Consider the following 17,477-nt stretch of genomic DNA (forward strand, 5'->3'; position numbering starts at 1 on the left):
AGGCAAAGTTTGTACTGTCGTGGCACTTACACAATAGCAGGCAGGAAAGACAAAAGCCTAAGGAATAAACAAGAAAGTTTCAAATAAAAAATCACAGAATCTAAAAAGAAATAAAATAGGGGGAGGTGGTAGACAGATCCTGTGGGTGGGAACTGGGCAAGGCACCATCCCTCTAAGGCTGCTTTTAGCAATCACACTCAAGTCTGATTGAGCCAAGCCTGGCTAGTCAATTCATCCTCAGAGCTGTGTGAGTAGCAGGGCCACTATTCCTGGACCGTATGTCTGTACAGAGGGATTGGGGTTGAAAGGTCAGATGGAAGCTTTGGTCCTGGCCAACTGGGCTGTGTGCAGAGGCCAAGGCCAAGTTTGGCTTTGGGGAGCTATATTAAGCTTCCCAAGTGCTGGAGAAGCTCAACAGCCTGAGACCCTGAGCAGTGTTCTAGGCTTGGGCTCCTGAACCACACAGCAGCAAAGCTTTGCCCAGTTAACGAGATGACACCAGACCAAAGGCCTTGGTATAAGCTACAGTGAGCTGGACCCTGTGGATCATCTGGGCACATGATTAATATGTACCCTGCCTTCCTTGCCCAGGACTGGGCTGAGAGGGATTCATGATGGAAGGATGTTCATTCTGTGACCTGGGTCTTGGGTAAGTACGATTTGGGGGTGTGGGGAGGAGGAAGTGTCTAGGGGTGGGGGCAGCAGGCAGGGCCAGTCTCCTACTCTGTGCTCTGTCATTTCGTTGTTTGAGCTTCTTTTTTTGCAGCTGTTGGATTTTTGATCTTGAGGAGTACAGAGATCAGAACTGGTACAATGAAGGCAGGAATTGTGCAATCTTTTGCAGACCACTGTAACTTGTTTCTGTTTCAGTTTCCTTTTCTTTATTGTGAGGTTACAAATGTTTGCCCTGACTACCCTACAGGGATTTTTTTTTAAAGCATGTCAAAGGAGATGTGGATTTAAAAATCACTTCTCAAGGTGTGCATTGCTCTACAGCAGTAACTTGGTATTATTATGATTATTCCCAGGTGATAGTGTTAAACACTTAGGTCATTCAGGTGTACTATGTTTCTGAAAGGTTCTAGAGAAATTTATTTCAACAAACATGTATTGAACCAGGCCCAGTAGTGGGCATTGAAGACACCAAAATTGTGTATGAGATTCAATCCCTGGTCTGGGGAGCATCTAAGTGGAGTGATGCAATTTCTAAAGACATCAGTATATAATTAGGAAGATATTTATGTACTTTTTAGATAATGTGATCTAGGAAACCTCTCTCTCTCTCGTGTGTGTGTGTGTGTGTGTGTGTGTGTGTGTACTGCATATTTGTCAGCATGGTATCTGCTGGCTGGACTCTGAAATGGGCCTCACAGATTTTGGGATACTGCTGTCTTTTTCACCCCTCCTGAACTCTGCGGCCTGACCTGGGTTCTATCACTGCTAATTTCTGCTTAGGCATGTATCGATAACTGAATTACTATCCTCTTAAGTCTGTCTGCATTTTTATAGAAAATAAGTAAAAATTGCAAATGTTAGAATTGATATAGACTCTGAAGTTCATTTAGTCTGATAATTAAAAAAAATAAAGTCATAAAGTCTTTTCTTCAGATGAAAGCGTATTTGGAAACCTAATATACATATAAGATAAAAGCAGATCTGATTGAGCCAGGGACAAAAGACTTGAAGTCTCAACCTCTCTGCCCGCCAATGATACACACACTCACCTGGAAATGAGGAAATCGAGTCTTTGCTAAGTGAAGTGACCTGATTAAGACGGGATGGCTAGGAAGTGGCAGGTTTAGACCAAACCCAGGTCGGAGGTCCAGGCTTATTACCCCTTATGACAAAGACCCTAACTAGATTAAGGCTGTGCCACTAGAAGGATTCTGCGTCCTGGAACAGGAGCGCCTGCCTGCAGCCTAACCTTTGGTGGAAGGATTGGGGTTGATCACAGCTCAGAAATGCAGGACTCAATGTTCAAGGATGGCTCCAGAAGCATCCAGAGTGAATTTGGTCCCTGGCTGAGTCTGCAAAAGGGAAGACAATCCAGCAGACGATTAAGTTTCTTTCCTGTTCTCAGGGAGCAGTCGGCTTGCGTGCAGCAGCAGATAGGAGCTGCCTGGTGAATCCTGGCTCTAAAGTGCTTATTTCAGTAGACTGTTTCTAATGGAACAAGACAGCAGGGATTGGGGGACTTGGGGACCAGGCAGCTAATGGGTTTATGCTCTGATGGCTGCCTTTGATCTCATCTGCCATTGCTCTGAGCCCAAAACAAACCCCAAGCCAGCCAGAGAAATGGCGAGAGAAAACATCAACTCACCTGTCCCAACTGCCCCTCCTGCCACCATCCACTCATGAAGAGGAGGAGTGTTGGAGAGGGGCTGCTGGCTCCGACTGGGAGAAAGTGCCTTAAAGTAATTATGTTCCTCTAGGGGCTCCTGGCCAAGGAGGTGGGGAAGGAAGCTGCTAGGGCAGGTGAAGATTGAGGACTGCCTGTCACCCAAGGCAGACAAGGTGGTAAAGGAGGAATGATAGTTTAGAATCCAGGATCCTGGTGTTCTAGCTCCAAGAGTCAGGCCTGGCAAGGTACCTAACCTGGTGTCCAGGCAGGTGCAATAGCATGTTGCATGTCTCTTTCAATCTTTCCTGATACTCTGCCTCATTTACGTCACTGAGGTAGTTTCAGGTCATTATTTCTCTGCTCCGAACCTCTAGTAGCTGCTTATTGCTGCCCAAACTAAATCCATTCTCCTATCCAGGCAATTCAGCTTCTAGGCTCTGTCATAGCCCACTTCTCAGCATTATCTCCCATCCATCCACCAGACATGTTCATTCCACAAACACTTGGGCTTCCCTCTAGGCCTCTGCTCTCAAAGCTTTCTGCCCATCACTAGCCCATCCAAAATCCTACCCATTTTTGAAGGCTGTCAAGTCCCAGCTTCCTTCATGAAATCTTCCCTGATCTCAACAACATGTGATCTTTCCTTCCTAAATGATCCAGACTGACTTTTAATCTCATTAACGGCCAGTTGCTTCAGGCAGTGCCTGTATCTCCCTCCTTTTTGGATCTCCATGTTATTTCTGAATAAACAAAGGAATAAACTCACTTGAAGTCTCAATGTCCTTATCTGTAAATAGGAAGACCTCTAAGGGTTGTTGTGAGGATTAACAGAGCAAGCTTTCTGAGGACGGTAGCAATGGCAATCATTACTCTCTGTGGTTGCTGCAGGCTGTTGGCAGTGGAGCTGGTCCTGCTGGGATAGGGATAGGAGGAGAAGGAAGGGTGAGATCCCCTTGAGCCTCAGGTGATGGTGGTTTCTTCCTTCTTCCCATGACTTTTCTTGTCCCTCTGAGGGCTTGGGGATGGAGCCATGGTCAGCTTGAGGGCTATCTCTGGGGGGTCATCTGACCTAAAATTCTTCCATTTCATCAGTTGGATCCAGGTGCTCACCTGTTTCTTTGAGGCACTTGAGGAAAGTTATTGCCTAGTAGTCACATTACGGCAGTGGTTCTTGACCCTGGCTGCACATGAACGTTATCTGGTGAAATTAAAGAAATGCCAAAGCTGGCTGAGTGCAGTGGCTCACACCTGTAATCCCAGAACTTTGGGAGGCCAGGGTGGGTAGATTGCCTGAAGTCAGGAGTTCGAGACCAGTCTGGCCAACCTGGTGAAATGCCATCTCTACTAAAAATACAAAAAAAAAAAAAAAAAAAAAAAAAAATAGCCAGCATGGTGGCCTGTGCCTGTAATTCCAGGTGCTCGGGAGGCTGAGGCAGGGGAAAGGTTTCTTGAGCCCGGGAGGTGGAGGTTGCAGTGAGCCGGAGATTATGCCACTGTACCCTAGCCTGGATGACAGAGGGAGACTCCATCTCAGGGAGAGAAAGAAAAAAAAAAAAAAGAAAGGAAGAAATGCTGGAGCTAAGATCCTACCTGACACTCATGGAATCAGAATCGCAAGACATGGGGTCCATGTTTTTCTCCAAAGCTCCCAGGGTTGAGAACCCTGAAACTACATGAAGACAAAATGCTGGTTACAAGTTCCAGATGTCTTCTCATAGCCTTCTGTAAAAAAAGGGGGTGATGCAGGAAGAAAGAGAGAATTCTTCTATCACATATGTGTTGTCATTTATTATGCAAATTAATTTTTTAAAATTAATAGTGATGTTGATTTCCAAACAAAGCTCTAAAGGCTGTGTCTTTTCTTTTTTGTATCCCTCACAACGTTTAACCGATAGCCTCTGTTTGCCTTCTGCGCTCAATAAATATTTGCTTAGTGAATTGAAAAAGCTAGTGAATTTAGAAGGAACGTACTTTAGGCTCTGTATAGTTTCTGCTTTATTGAACTTTTCTTCTGTCCCAAAGGCCTTGAATGGAGAGGAAAATCCTACCTTTGATTCAGTTTGAGAATTATTGTCACTTTGGTTAGGCAATATGATTTAAAATTCAGACAGACCACGGGAAGTCAGTGGTTCCTAACCCTAAACATCTACCTGTACTGGTAGTGCATACTCTGCACTACCTTCATGTGAACTTGCTTGTAAATGTTCTTATTTTCTTGTGCATGTTCTAACTCCTTGATGACATTGTACATTTTTGAGGAATGAGAGATATACTCTCTAGGTTTCTATTGCTGATTGGATCACTGACTCAAATTTATTCAACTTACTTTCTTTGGTGAATATAAGACACTTAGCAGCAGTTCCTTAGGAATCTTCCCAAGAGCACTGGGAGACACAGAGGTGGTGGTGGGGAGCTGATGTTAATTACAATAAGGGATGAGGAAGGGATAGCACAAGATACATTTATACAGCCATTCAAATCTACTGACTCTCTACTACGTGCTGGGCTCCATGAGGAAGGTGCTGGAAACACAAGGCAGACACAGCCTCTGGCTCTACAGATTTTACAGTGTCACAGGAAGATAATCTATTACAAACAAGTTTAAAACATAGATCTCAGGCTTTCTACCCAATTTTTGGTGCTACTGCAATGATTTGGGTATTTGAGTCTGCGTTTTCAAGGTGCTTGCAGAGGTGGCCATTACACATGTCCTTTTCCATTTCACTGTGAATTCTTTCTGGGTGTGAACTTTTCCTTGCCTTTGTACCCCAGAGGTTGGCACAGTGTCTGGCATGCTGAGTGTCCAGGGAATGTCTGTTGATTGACTAATGAATGGATTTGCATTTTTTGCTTGGCTCTGTTAGAGTGTATGTCTTTAGTCTGAGGGCCATAGCTCCTCTTGCAGCACGGCTGAATAGGCAGTCAATAGTTGATAAAAATTTAAAAATATACAGCTGACATTGTCCTAGGTGTGTAATTTGGCATGGATTTCTAGCTCAAATAAAACACATGAATAAAATGAATAAAAGCAGAGAGACTCTAATGGAGTTGTGTTGTTGTGATTTTTGCTTTAGGTTTTAGCTTCCGGAAATAATTTTGTTCCTCCTATGATACTTTTTTCCCTCCCTTAAGTTCATCTCACAGATAGGCAGTTTCAAATACTCTGCACTTGGAATCTGCTTCTTGAAATAGAACTTGTTTTTTCTTGAGTATACCCTCCTTGCCTTAGGTCTTGGGGATTGAGTTCACTCTGGCTCTGTGCTTTACAGTATTTTTTTTCCTCTTGCAGCTAAATGTGGTCAACAGTGTCAGCAGTTCAGAGGACATCAAACCCTTAGCAGGGCTTCCTGGGATTGGAAACATGAACTACCCGTCCACCAGCCCTGGATCGCTGGTTAAACACATCTGTGCCATCTGTGGAGACAGATCCTCAGGTACATACAGAATCAGACAGCCCGCTAACGTGCTCCAGAGAAGGGGTTGCTCACTGTCCGCCTGAATACTTTGTACCCAATGAAAGGAAAGTGTCCCTGTAGGATGGGCTAGATGGGAACCCGCCTGTACATTTCTGTCACTGCATTCACAGGCTATCATCTAGATGAATTTAAAGTATGGCTTTATTTTTTGAGGGTGAGATTTACAGGAAACATTTCAGAACCCCCTGTCTGGAGTCACATTATTACACACGTATCTGAGAGAGAGAAGCTGTTGTGATTATCAAGTATTTTTGCTGGGTGTGGTGTCTCACACCTATAATCCCAGCACTTTGGTGTCGTCCCAGCTACTTGGGAGGCTGAGGTGGGAGGACTGCTTGAGCCTGGGAAGTCAAGGCTGCAGTGAGCCGTGAACTTGCTACTGTATTCCATCCTGGGTCACAGAGTGAGACCCCATCTCAAAAAAAAAAAAAAAAGTATTAAAAAATCTCCCAAATAAGCAATTGTAAAAATGATGTCCTAATGTACAGAATTTGAAAGAACTAGAAAACTGCAAAGAAAAAGTAAAAAATTACCCATAAGGTCCCCAAGAAAGATAAACCCTTTAATATTTTAGCATATCTCCTGCTATAGCATTCTAGGTTTTCAAGATGTTTTTATAGGCAGGAACAAATGTGTTTTCACCATTTACCTTTGATTCTCTTCTCCCTTTCTCAGTTATTTCTTTCCTTGCTTCTTTCCTCTCCGTTCTTTCTGTCCCATATTTTCCTCCTCACCAATTTTGAACACATCTGAATCTCCGATTTGACTATTTGAAGAATAATAAGAAGGGCAGGTTATTTTCTTTTCCATAGTTGTCCATGAAGGCTAACTGAATATTTCTTTATCCTCTTACTGTCACCAAAGCCACTGCAGAATGTGACTCCATTGAAAGTTCCAGGCACCTAGAACTTACCTAGCTGAATGGCTGATGTTTGCTCGCTCTCAAAAAACACTTCCCAAATCATGCAAACTTGGCCATTGCCATAACAGCACATCACCCATAGCCCAACTGAGTATTTTCTCTGCTATGCTTATTCTAGTTGAAAGTCTATGAGGTTCATTTAAATATTGAAAAGCCATGGGAATGACTGTGCCAAACAGTTGAAAAATTGGTCCTATATTTCTCTAAGACTAATATTTCAGAGCTGAGAGTACTAGGTTTTCTGGGCCCGAGATAAAATCCTGTATTTGTCATTGCCATGAGTTCAGCAATGTGAGAAGCCAGCCTGTGGTGTGGTCAACTAATGAGTCACAGGCTGGCTTTTCCTCAGGCAGCCTATCTCTACCCATCATTTCATCTTAGAATGGCTTCCTCTGAACTGTGAGCTCCTGAGATGCTGGAAACCTAAGTGAAACAGAATTAGAAAGTCATGTCACTTCTGTAGCTCAATGACATCACATATTACATTCAAGAATTAGACATAAATATGTTTTGAATGATTTGTTTCCTTATATTTTTGAAGTTCTGCAATTTCAATCAATCAAGCATAGTGCATGGTGCACAGTATTGAGAAGACTTCTACCTTGAAAAAGTACTGTGATTGATTCATGTTGCCTGTGTGAGGCTGGGCTTGGTGGCTCTCCTGACACAAATGAGCCACCCCGGCCTGGGGTGATTAAAAACTGCCTGTGTGGACAGGTAATAAGGGCAATGAAATATGCAACAAATTAGTCTGGATAAAGCACAATCACCTTCTTTTTATTTTTATTTTCCAAGACAGGGTCTCACTTTGTCACCCAGGCTGGAGTACAGGGGCTGAATCTTGGCTCACTACAACCTCTGCCTCATGGTTCAAGTGATTCTCCTACCTTAGCCTCTGAAGTAGCTGGGACCACAGGCATGCACCACCATGCCTGGCTAATTTTTTCCTTCCTTCCTTCCTTCCTTCCTTCCTTCCTTCCTTCCTTCCTTCCTTCCTTCCTTCCTTCCTTCCTTCCTTCCCTCCCTCCCTCCCTCCCTCCCTCCTTCCTTCTTTTCCTCCTTCCCTTCTTCCTTCCTTCCTTCTTTCTTTATTTCCTTTATTTCCTTCTCTCTTTCTCTTTCTCTCTTTTGACTGGGTTTTACCATGTCAGCCAGGCAGGTCTCCAACTCCTGACCTCAAGGGATCTGCTTGCCTCGGCCTCCCAAAGTGCTGGGATTACAGGTGTGAGCCACCATGCCCGGCTGAAAAATCACCTTCTATCAGATCTTTATGTCATAGCTTGATTGTCAAATGATATGAAGATAAAACACAAATTAATTTCCTCATCAGGCAATGGCACTTAAAAGTTCATAACTCAGAATTCTGTTCATAGTTTATGGTAAAGGAGTTTTCTAATGATGCTATCTGGAATTAGTAATACAGAGGAAACACACGAGGGAAGGTGTATTTGCTCTCAGTTTGGTTCCTGTGGTCAAGCCTGCATTCTCTGCTAGTTGTTTTTTGCTTTCTGTCCCAATGCCCAAGTGATGTGCCTGTTTCTCTGGGGAAGAGCCAAGAGGTTCTTTTAAATGAAAGAGTCAAGTAAACACAAGAACAATCTATGGAATGTTCTTTTCTCGTAACCAGGAAAGCACTACGGAGTGTACAGTTGTGAAGGCTGCAAAGGGTTCTTCAAGAGGACGATAAGGAAGGACCTCATCTACACATGTCGGGATAATAAAGATTGCCTCATTGACAAGCGTCAGCGCAACCGCTGCCAGTACTGTCGCTATCAGAAGTGCCTTGTCATGGGCATGAAGAGGGAAGGTGAGACACGTTCAATTCCAATACATGTGTCTGGACAGAGGCATTACCTAGGGCAAGGGGACATGCAACTGCAAAACACGAGAAGCCATGGTGCCCAAAGTCATCCTAATCTCCATCCACTTCAAACTTCTTCCCCACAGGGCTCTAAAGAGAAGTCTGAATTGGAGGTTGGGACGACTTTGGGAACCATGACTTCTCGTGTATTTCAATGTACCCTTGTCCTAGGAAATGTGTCTCTCCAAAGCAAAGAGGGCAAGAGGCATCTTTCTCCTCCACATTTACCCATCCTCTCCTGGAGCCCAGATGGTGATCCCTAAACTGGACCTTCTCCCTTTTTCTTCCAGTAGCCAGGCAGCAAGTCTTAGAGCCAAGGTTTCAGGGTCCTTATGCTCTGCTCTACCAATGGATGGTCAGACTGACCTTTAGGGCGGAGGTGACTTTCCTCCTCTAATGCTAGGTCTCTCTCTGGGGAAAGCTGCAGGCTTGATTTCACTCACTGAGCTTTTATACCTTAGTCTGCTTTAAATTCTTTGACGTTGGTATATTCCATCATCTTTTACATTACTGGCATTACACAGGTCTGACATACCTAACCTTCCCACTCAGAGAGACTACTGCTGTGTGTTGAAACTGTTACATCTTTTAATTTACACTGTGGTTTAGCTGGGTATTCTAGTGTCAGAGAAAAAAACCTCTGAAGGTGCTTTCTGTTCCTTTAGAAGATGGAAAAGTCTTTCCATTAAGTAACACAAATAATTTGAAGTGGGCAGTTAATTAACTAGCGAGCTCAAGCAGAGACATGGGGCCAGTGGTGAATCTTAATAGATTTTAGGGTAAGAAGGCCCTGCCTTTCTTTAGGAAATAAGAACAAGGAGTTCAGTCAGACCCAGCAGGCTCCTCATTCTTGAGGCACTTTTTTTCTGTGAGAAGACGACATCTGACTGACAGGGTCAATGAAGAGGGGCTCTTTGTGTCCCCGCTAACAGGGAATGTCACTCATGAGAAAACAAATTCTTGGAATCTTAACATGTAGAGATGCTAGAGGTGGCCTTACAGAGTCACCTAATCAACTGTAACCATCCTCCACTGAGGAAACAGGCTTAGAGAGGCAAAGGGAGTTGTCTGAGGTGCCAAAGGTGGGCAACGAATTGACCCCAGGTCTCTGACTCCCAGATTGGCACTGATCTGTGTCTCCTTCCCTGCCAGGCTGTGAAGGAACTGAGGACAGCCCTCGCTGTGACATCTAAGAGCAACCTCAAAAGCAAGAGAACCAAATCTTAGCTCCTGATAATCTGCCCCACACCCCAACCTGTTCCTCATGCAGTCTCCCCCTTTCAGGAAATGACCACTTATTTTCCAGTTGCTCAGAACAAAAACCAATGACTCCCCTCTTTTTTCTTTTCTTTCTTTTTTTTTTTTTTTGGAGATGGACTCTCGCTCTGTCACCTGGCTGGAGTGCAGTGGCGTGATCTTGGCAACCTGCACCCCCCCACCTCCTGGGTTCAAGCGATTCTCCTGCCTCAGCCTCCAAGTATCTGGGATTACAGGCATGTGCCACCACTCCCAGCTAATTTTTGTAAATTTAGTAGAGATGAGGTTTCACCATGTTGGCCAGGATGCTCCATCTCCTGACCTTGTGATCCACCCGCCTTGGCCTCCCCAAGTGCTGGGATTATAGGCGTGAGCCATCGTACCTGGCTGACTCCCCTCTTTCTTCACACATCACATGCAGTGGGTGAGGAAATTTTGTCTCTTCCTCAAAATATGCCCAGAATCTTTCCATGTTTCACTGTTTTTACCACTGTCACCCAATCCAAGCCACTGTCTTCTGTAGTGATCTACATAGCATCCTAAGACATCTCCCTGCTTCTATCTTTGTCCTTCTACAGTCCCTTAGCACAGTAGACAAAAGGAGGCTTTGAACAAGTAGATTGGGTCAAGGTACTCCTTTGCCAAAATGCTCCGATGTCTTTCCTTATCACCCAGAAAAAAAGGCAGACATCTTTGTTATGACTTAAGGTTATACATGATCTGGATGCCCTGTTGTCTCTCAGCCTCAACCTACCTGGCCTCTTTGCTGGTCCTCAACTGTACCAGGGATGTGCCCACCTCAGGGCCTTTGCACTTGCTGTCTGTCTAGAATGGCTTCTTTTCAAGTGTCTGCATGGTTCACTTCTCATACTTTGGATCTTGACTCAATTCTCACTTTCTTGGTAAAGGCTTGCCTGGCTATACTGTCTAAAATTGTGCCAGCTGCCTGCAAGTCTTCCTTGTCTCTTTTGCACAGCACTTATCACTATCTAACACTTGTATTTATCTTGTTTACTCTCTGCATCCCTGAAAGCAGGGGCTTTGCCTGCTTTTCCTCCCACTGCTTTATCGCCAGTGACTAATACATTGTAGCCATTTAATAAATTGTTGAATGAATAGTTTAAACCGAATGCTGAAATTGGAAGTTTTAGAAATGCAGGAGCTCCTAAAAATGACTCATTCATTTGTTCATTGAGTATTAGCTGAGTGCCTACTCTGTGCTTACGTCATACCTGCTGTGGCAGTGGGATCGATGCTGTTACAGATTGGAACATACGATATAAAATACCTACTGATGAAGACCATCTTTTTTCACTAGGATAGAATTGATACTTCCTGGAGCTTCCCCTACCCTGATTGGTCTAACACTGATGACTACAAGTGTTTCTCCCATTAACAAGAGTCCAGTGGCTGCAGGGTCATTTTTTTCCTCCTAAAACACTTGAGATAAGTTTCCAGTTGACTTGGAAAAATAACAGTTTTCATTAAGCTCATGATACTGAATTAAAAGAAAGTGAATGGCCTCAGTCAGAGAAACCATCATTTCTCTTTCTCTAGAGTTAGTCTTACCCATCTCTCAAAACTCAGGCTGAATATCCCCAGCTCAGTCAGGAACAGAGTGGTCGATAGGCCAAATGTTGGGAAGTGTGACTCTTTATTTATTTATTTATTTCATAAAAAGGAAGGAAAACAGGGACATGTGAACTGTAAGAAACTAGACAGTTCTTCTTGTAAATCTAGCATGGTTTGTGTACTTTAATAGAAAATTGGACCCAGTTTTTTTGCTCCTGCATTTTTTTTAAAAAGAATGCGGAGAAACAGAAAGAATAATGAAAAGCAGAGTAGTAAAAATTAGGAGGGGGGAAGGAGCTCTTAGGGAACTTTCTAAAGAGATTGGTACCATTTACCCTAACAAAGAGAAGGCAAAGAGGTGAATCAGTTCCTCCTCTCAATACATAAGAGGCCACATTCAAAAGGTTACTGGATAGCCTGTCTGTCACCACCGTCATTTCTGCTCTTGATTTATAGAATTTGGGGCTCAGTTTGCACTCTTTCTTGAAGACAAGAATAATAACATCCTGGAGCAGATAACAGAGAGATAATGGAAATCACACAGATAAAGAGATAGAACTGGGTAGGCACAGAATTTACCTGCCTGGGACCAGGGGCCAGGACCTGTTACCCTTTTAGGATACATAATGTTAAAGATAGAGCGGACATTTTCTATTCTCAAAGGTAACACATCCATTTCCTGAAAGAAGAATCAGAGGTTCGGAGAGCCTGGGGACCTGCACCAGCTCACACAGTAAGCAAATGGCAGACCCAGTATAGGACCCTCTGATTCTTGGGCCACCTTGGGAATTCTGGAATGTCTATTTCCATGATTTCTGGTCATATACATGTAGTTTCAAGACTGGAGAATGGATTACTTTAAGGTTCTTCCTGGCTTCATTGGTATCCTTGTGAGCCCTATGTGGTCTTTATCAACAGAACTAGCCCAGTACCTTGGAGCAGCACTGAGAGGTTACAGATGGGCCCAGGAGGAGCCATTGTGGGTTCTTGTGCTGGCTTCACCGTGGCCTACCATATGCCCTCAGCTATGTTACTAGTTTCTCTATGGCTCCTAGTATGTCAGAGGGTTATCCTGAGGATTAAATAAAATATAATCTGTCTAAAATGTTGAGTATAATTCCTGACGCAGAGAAAGAGCTTCTTAAGTGTTGGCTATTGTAATAAGTACAGAATAATCACATGTTGGATGAATGGTTAAAATCCTTTCCTAAGGCAGGAGTATGGGACTATTTTTGATCATCCAGTGTTCCCTGGATGCACCCTGATGTGTGTTGTAACGGTAGCTTAGAATGTCAGACACGTAGAAGCTACCCGCCAGTAGCAACATATGACTCCTCGTTTACGACAGGAAGATTTAAGCACAAAGAGGAAAAGTGAACAGCAAAGGGTTTGCTCAATTAATGGCAAAACTGGAATTAGAATCTAATTCCATGACACCAAGGTTATTTTCTTTGAAGCTTGAAGGTTATTTTCCTTGAGTGTTACAAGTCTGTAGAAGAAATTGAGGACTATGAAACTTAACTTAGTTTGCTTTCCCTCATCTTTTAGAGTCAAGACAAGTAGAAGCTCATCACCTACCTTTAAAAAATTAATATAAGAAGCATTCACGTTTCCCAGTAAATTCAACTATAATAAAAAATGCATATTATGACAATCTACATGTTGTCAGGGAATGAAGGCTGACAGAATGAGACAGAAAGAGGGAGAACAGCAGGAGAGAGAGGAAGAGGCCGAAGAGGGAGATGGAGAGATGAGCCCAAGCTAAAAAGACACAAAGGGAAAGAGAAAATAATGATTTATCTTGAGTTTTTGTAATTGCTTCATTCATCCCTACGATATTATCTCAGTTAGGCACTGAAGAGGACCAACCTTACCTAAGCACCAGCCTTAACTATCTCAGTTAATCCCTGGTTCCCAGATAAGGGAACTGGGGCTTACTCGGCCCAGTCATACGTCCAGTGTCATTTAGCAGGGAAGGGGTAGAGTTATATGTGAAAAAGATTTCTTTGACGCCAACGTACATGTTTTTTGCTCCTATTTTTCCTATCTTCTCCTCGCTGTTCTCTCTCCCCTGTTTCCTCTTTTTTATCACCCCTGTCTTCTTGTCTCTTTCCCTTGTTCCTTTTCTCCTTTCTACCCTCCTTGCTTCTCTCTCAGTTACACAGTACCATTTGCGTCTTGAAGCTTTTTGGCGTGTCTCCACTAAGCTTTGGAGCCTAAGTTGTGTTTTTGCAGTCATACCCTTGTCTGACCTACCTTGAAAGACTGATACGGCTCGCATGACAAACTAGATGTTCGGCATTGCGGTTCCAGTCCATTCTGCAGCCTCTGTGGCTCGTTATCTCCTGAGAGAGTAGGAGGCACTCTTGCAAGTGGACTACGGGGAGGAAGGGAGAGAGATCAGAAGTAGGAGCTGCTAGTGGAGTAGCTGTCACTGAGTTTCAGGCTAGTCACCTGCCTAAAGGATAATTTTCTTGACTCTTGGGATGTAAAAAAATGTGTTCTAATATTGAATTCTGTTTATTGCTGTTGTGACTACGATGGAAACTACAGCTTTCTAGATGATGGAAACTAACTTAACAGAGACTTTTTTCCTGGTGAAGGGCATAGAATTGGAGGGGGCAGGGGTCTGCTTTTCAGCCTAATGTATAGACATGGAGGCTTCTGAGAGTTGGGCTGAAGCTTGATGAAAACCCTAAGCTTTGGAGAGGCTGATTCCAACCTACACCTTTGCCTATGTACCCTCCCCCACCTCCAAAATCAGCCACAGATTCTGAAATGTCATCTAGGTGACATCCCTCCACCCCTTCACTTACTAAATACCCACAGCTGGCTCCCTGAAGATCTTCCCTGACAAGTCAGATCAGGTGATGTTGTGTTCAAGCTGGTGCACTAGGGGCAGACCTAATGGGACGTGAATGCCAAGGATGATGCATAGGATCTGACAGAGGGAGTTTTTAAAGTAATGTGCTTGCTACTTAACTCTTTCATGCTCATGGTTTTCTAGAGGCAGCAGGTAGAGGAAGAATGTGGGGATCTGCAGGGAGAGCAAGGAGAGGGTGGCCCAATAAAAGAGAAGATAGAGAGTTTATTAAAGCTTAAGATGCACACTTCTTACTGTGGTCACCATGATGCATTGGAAAGAATATGCACTGAAGAACCCCTCCTTCTGCATAGGCATAAGCAAACAGCTTTGCTTTCCTTGTTTCATCTGTCAACATTACAACATTCCCAATTCAGGATCATGATGATTCCCCTTTCACAGATGAGTAAGTTGAGGCTTAGGTGGGTAATACATTTTTCCATTGTTGTTGTGGGCATTATGGTAACCTCTGCATGTCCTGCTGCGTGTCAGCTGTGCAAGAAGAAAGACAGAGGAGCCGGGAGCGAGCTGAGAGTGAGGCAGAATGTGCCAGTAATGGTCATGAAGACATGCCCGTGGAGAGGATTCTAGAAGCTGAACTTGCTGTTGAACCAAAGACAGAATCCTATGGTGACATGAACATGGAGAACTCGGTATGTGCTCTTAGATACACATGTGTGTTCCATTTCTTGGATAGGGCTGGAAATGGGAGAAACGGGTGTATTCAAGTCCTGGGACCTGTCCTCTCAGTACTTTCTTCCTTTTTCAGACAAATGACCCTGTTACCAACATATGTCATGCGGCTGACAAGCAGCTTTTCACCCTCGTTGAATGGGCCAAGCGTATTCCCCACTTCTCTGACCTCACCTTGGAGGACCAGGTCATTCTGCTTCGGGCAGGTAAAGTATATTGGCTGCCTTTCTCTCTGGGACAATTTTGAAATTGCTCTTGGGATCCTAAAAAAGGTGACCTGATGAAGCTGCAACATGTCCAAGCTATGTACCATGATGATGATGAAATAACCCCATGCAGAGTTGTTCATTCCCAAGTGAAACATTGTTAAGGAAGGAGTGGGACTCTTTTCCCATGCAAATTTTACCATGGCTTTATAATTTGCATATGTTTTTCAAAGACTGTTCAATCATTTTTATTGAGGATAATTTGAAGCAGCACCTCATTACTGTAATGCAATTGGCAAATATCTCACCCATTTCATAGGTGAGATAAAGAAGCCAAAGATGTTTGCTTAAGAGTGTACTAGATGAGTTCCACGGTCTTCCTATTTTAAGACTCTATGTGCTGTATTTTCTCTTGCCTCCTATTTCTGGGACACTTGCAGACCGTTGACATACTCCATATCTCCTCTTTGTCACTGAGCCAGCAGGGAAATATTATGAAGATTGGCTGAGCCTTGGGAACCAGTCCATTCATTCGTCCCTGTTAGATAATGAGCACTCATTGATTGTCAGCTGGAAGCTACGTACTGTGTTGGGAGTTACTAGACAATGACAAAGAAACAAAACTAGGTTGTCAGGTGCTGGGGGCAGAGACTGCAAGGTATACGAGCTTTGTCCACCATGGCAGCTAACATAGTGACTATTATCTGCTAAATGTTCAATCCACATTGTTGACTGATTAAAAAAAAGAATCCTTGTCCTCAAGCTGTCATGGCGGGTTGCATCTGGGAGAGAGTAGGGGATGTGCAGAGCCATAAGTCAGCAGACTCCAGTCTTATCCTTTGTTTCTTCGCTAATTAGCTGTGTCCTCTTGAACTAATTCTTAACCTCCCTAGATTTGCAATTCTGCTTGTGTTATGTGGGATAATAGTACATGCCTTGGGTGATTATAAAGAAAGAAAGAATGTGGCCTGTTTTCCCTCAAGACCTCCTCCTTATCCTTGCAGGGTGGAATGAATTGCTGATTGCCTCTTTCTCCCACCGCTCAGTTTCCGTGCAGGATGGCATCCTTCTGGCCACGGGTTTACACGTCCACCGGAGCAGTGCCCATAGTGCTGGGGTCGGCTCCATCTTTGACAGGTGTCTCTCTTCTGCTTTCAGTATTTGTGTGTATTATGTATGTGTATGTATACACATGGGTATATACATGAATTATGTGGGCATAAACCTCTGGGTAGTGCTGGGATGGAGGATGGGCAGCTCAGTTAGCTGCACGTGACTATGCAGAGACCACTTGGCACATGAAACTATAAACCTGGGGAATGAGGGAGAGATTAAAATAAAGGTTGAGATCACAATAAGACGGAGCCAATCAGAGGCCAGCACAGTTGCCGGGCAGATGGAAGAAACAGTTATCCCAATGGGTTTTCCAAGAAGAGATTAGATCTTGACACCAGCTAGTAAGTTGTGGGTGGAGAGGGTAAACTGCTTATCCTAGGGGCCAGGGATGGAAAGGGATCAGGATCTGTCCACAAGCGAATAGGCAAAATGGGCTGTTTATGCTGGGCTCTGGATGATCTCAGAAGGAGGCCTGCAGCAGGAGCAAACCCATCTTGGTCAGGCAGGGACACCCTGGCAGACATTCTGGGCCTTAAAATGATACTAAAGGAAAATTAAGCCATCAGCCGAGGAGTCAAATAAAATGAGTAGTTAATGACTTGAGAATGGGAGGTTGGAGAACTGGTAAAGAGGAGAAATCAGTTGAAATTAATCTCTCTGTCCAATGCCAGGGCCCTGTGGCCCCTTTCCACCTCCATGGTAAATGGTCTTTTTTTTTTTTTTTTTAATCATGTGCACATCCACTGAACTGTCTCTACTATTTCCCTGCCCTTTCCCACATGTTCCATGTAGAGTCCAACATGGCCTTTGGAATGACCCATCCCCCTTCAGGGTGCCTGGACATTTCTACCAGTTCACTGACTGCTGCCCTCTGCTGTGTTTTTCTAGATATGCAATGCCCTTGGCTTGCTTTGTGTGTTGCATTTCTAATTTCCAAGACTTCTGTGATGCCTTTCCGGTTCCCTGCTCAGAGTTCATTGCTGCCTCTTTGGCCACTTGGACTTTGCTCATGGCTGTTATATTCCTGGGCTTTGTGTTGCTGCTTGTTTTTATGTCTTTTCCTTTAGTTAAGCTGTAATCTTGCAGTGGAGGTGTGTATCTTTTTCATTTCTGTGTCCCTAGTACCTGGTACATTGTCTGGGAACAGAGTGGGTATGTAAAAATTTTGGT

General features: G+C 43.9%; 1 protein-coding gene across 12 annotated transcripts in view; it reads left to right on the forward strand.

Annotated features, from left to right (window-relative positions):
- The window catches only part of RXRG (retinoid X receptor gamma), a 195,937-nt gene that overhangs the window by 171,093 nt on the left and 7,367 nt on the right, over positions 1-17,477 (forward strand). For all 12 annotated transcript variants that reach the window (XM_078355035.1, XM_078355037.1, XM_078355034.1 and 9 more), the window contains 5 exons: positions 5,631-5,775; positions 8,367-8,546; positions 14,785-14,945; positions 15,062-15,191; positions 16,196-16,328. In XM_078355035.1, the coding sequence (XP_078211161.1) occupies positions 5,631-5,775; positions 8,367-8,546; positions 14,785-14,945; positions 15,062-15,191; positions 16,196-16,328 (749 nt within the window). The remainder of the gene's footprint in view (positions 1-5,630; positions 5,776-8,366; positions 8,547-14,784; positions 14,946-15,061; positions 15,192-16,195; positions 16,329-17,477) is intronic.

Source organism: Callithrix jacchus, chromosome 18 (assembly GCF_049354715.1).
Source record: "Callithrix jacchus isolate 240 chromosome 18, calJac240_pri, whole genome shotgun sequence".
NCBI lineage: Eukaryota > Metazoa > Chordata > Mammalia > Primates > Cebidae > Callithrix > Callithrix jacchus.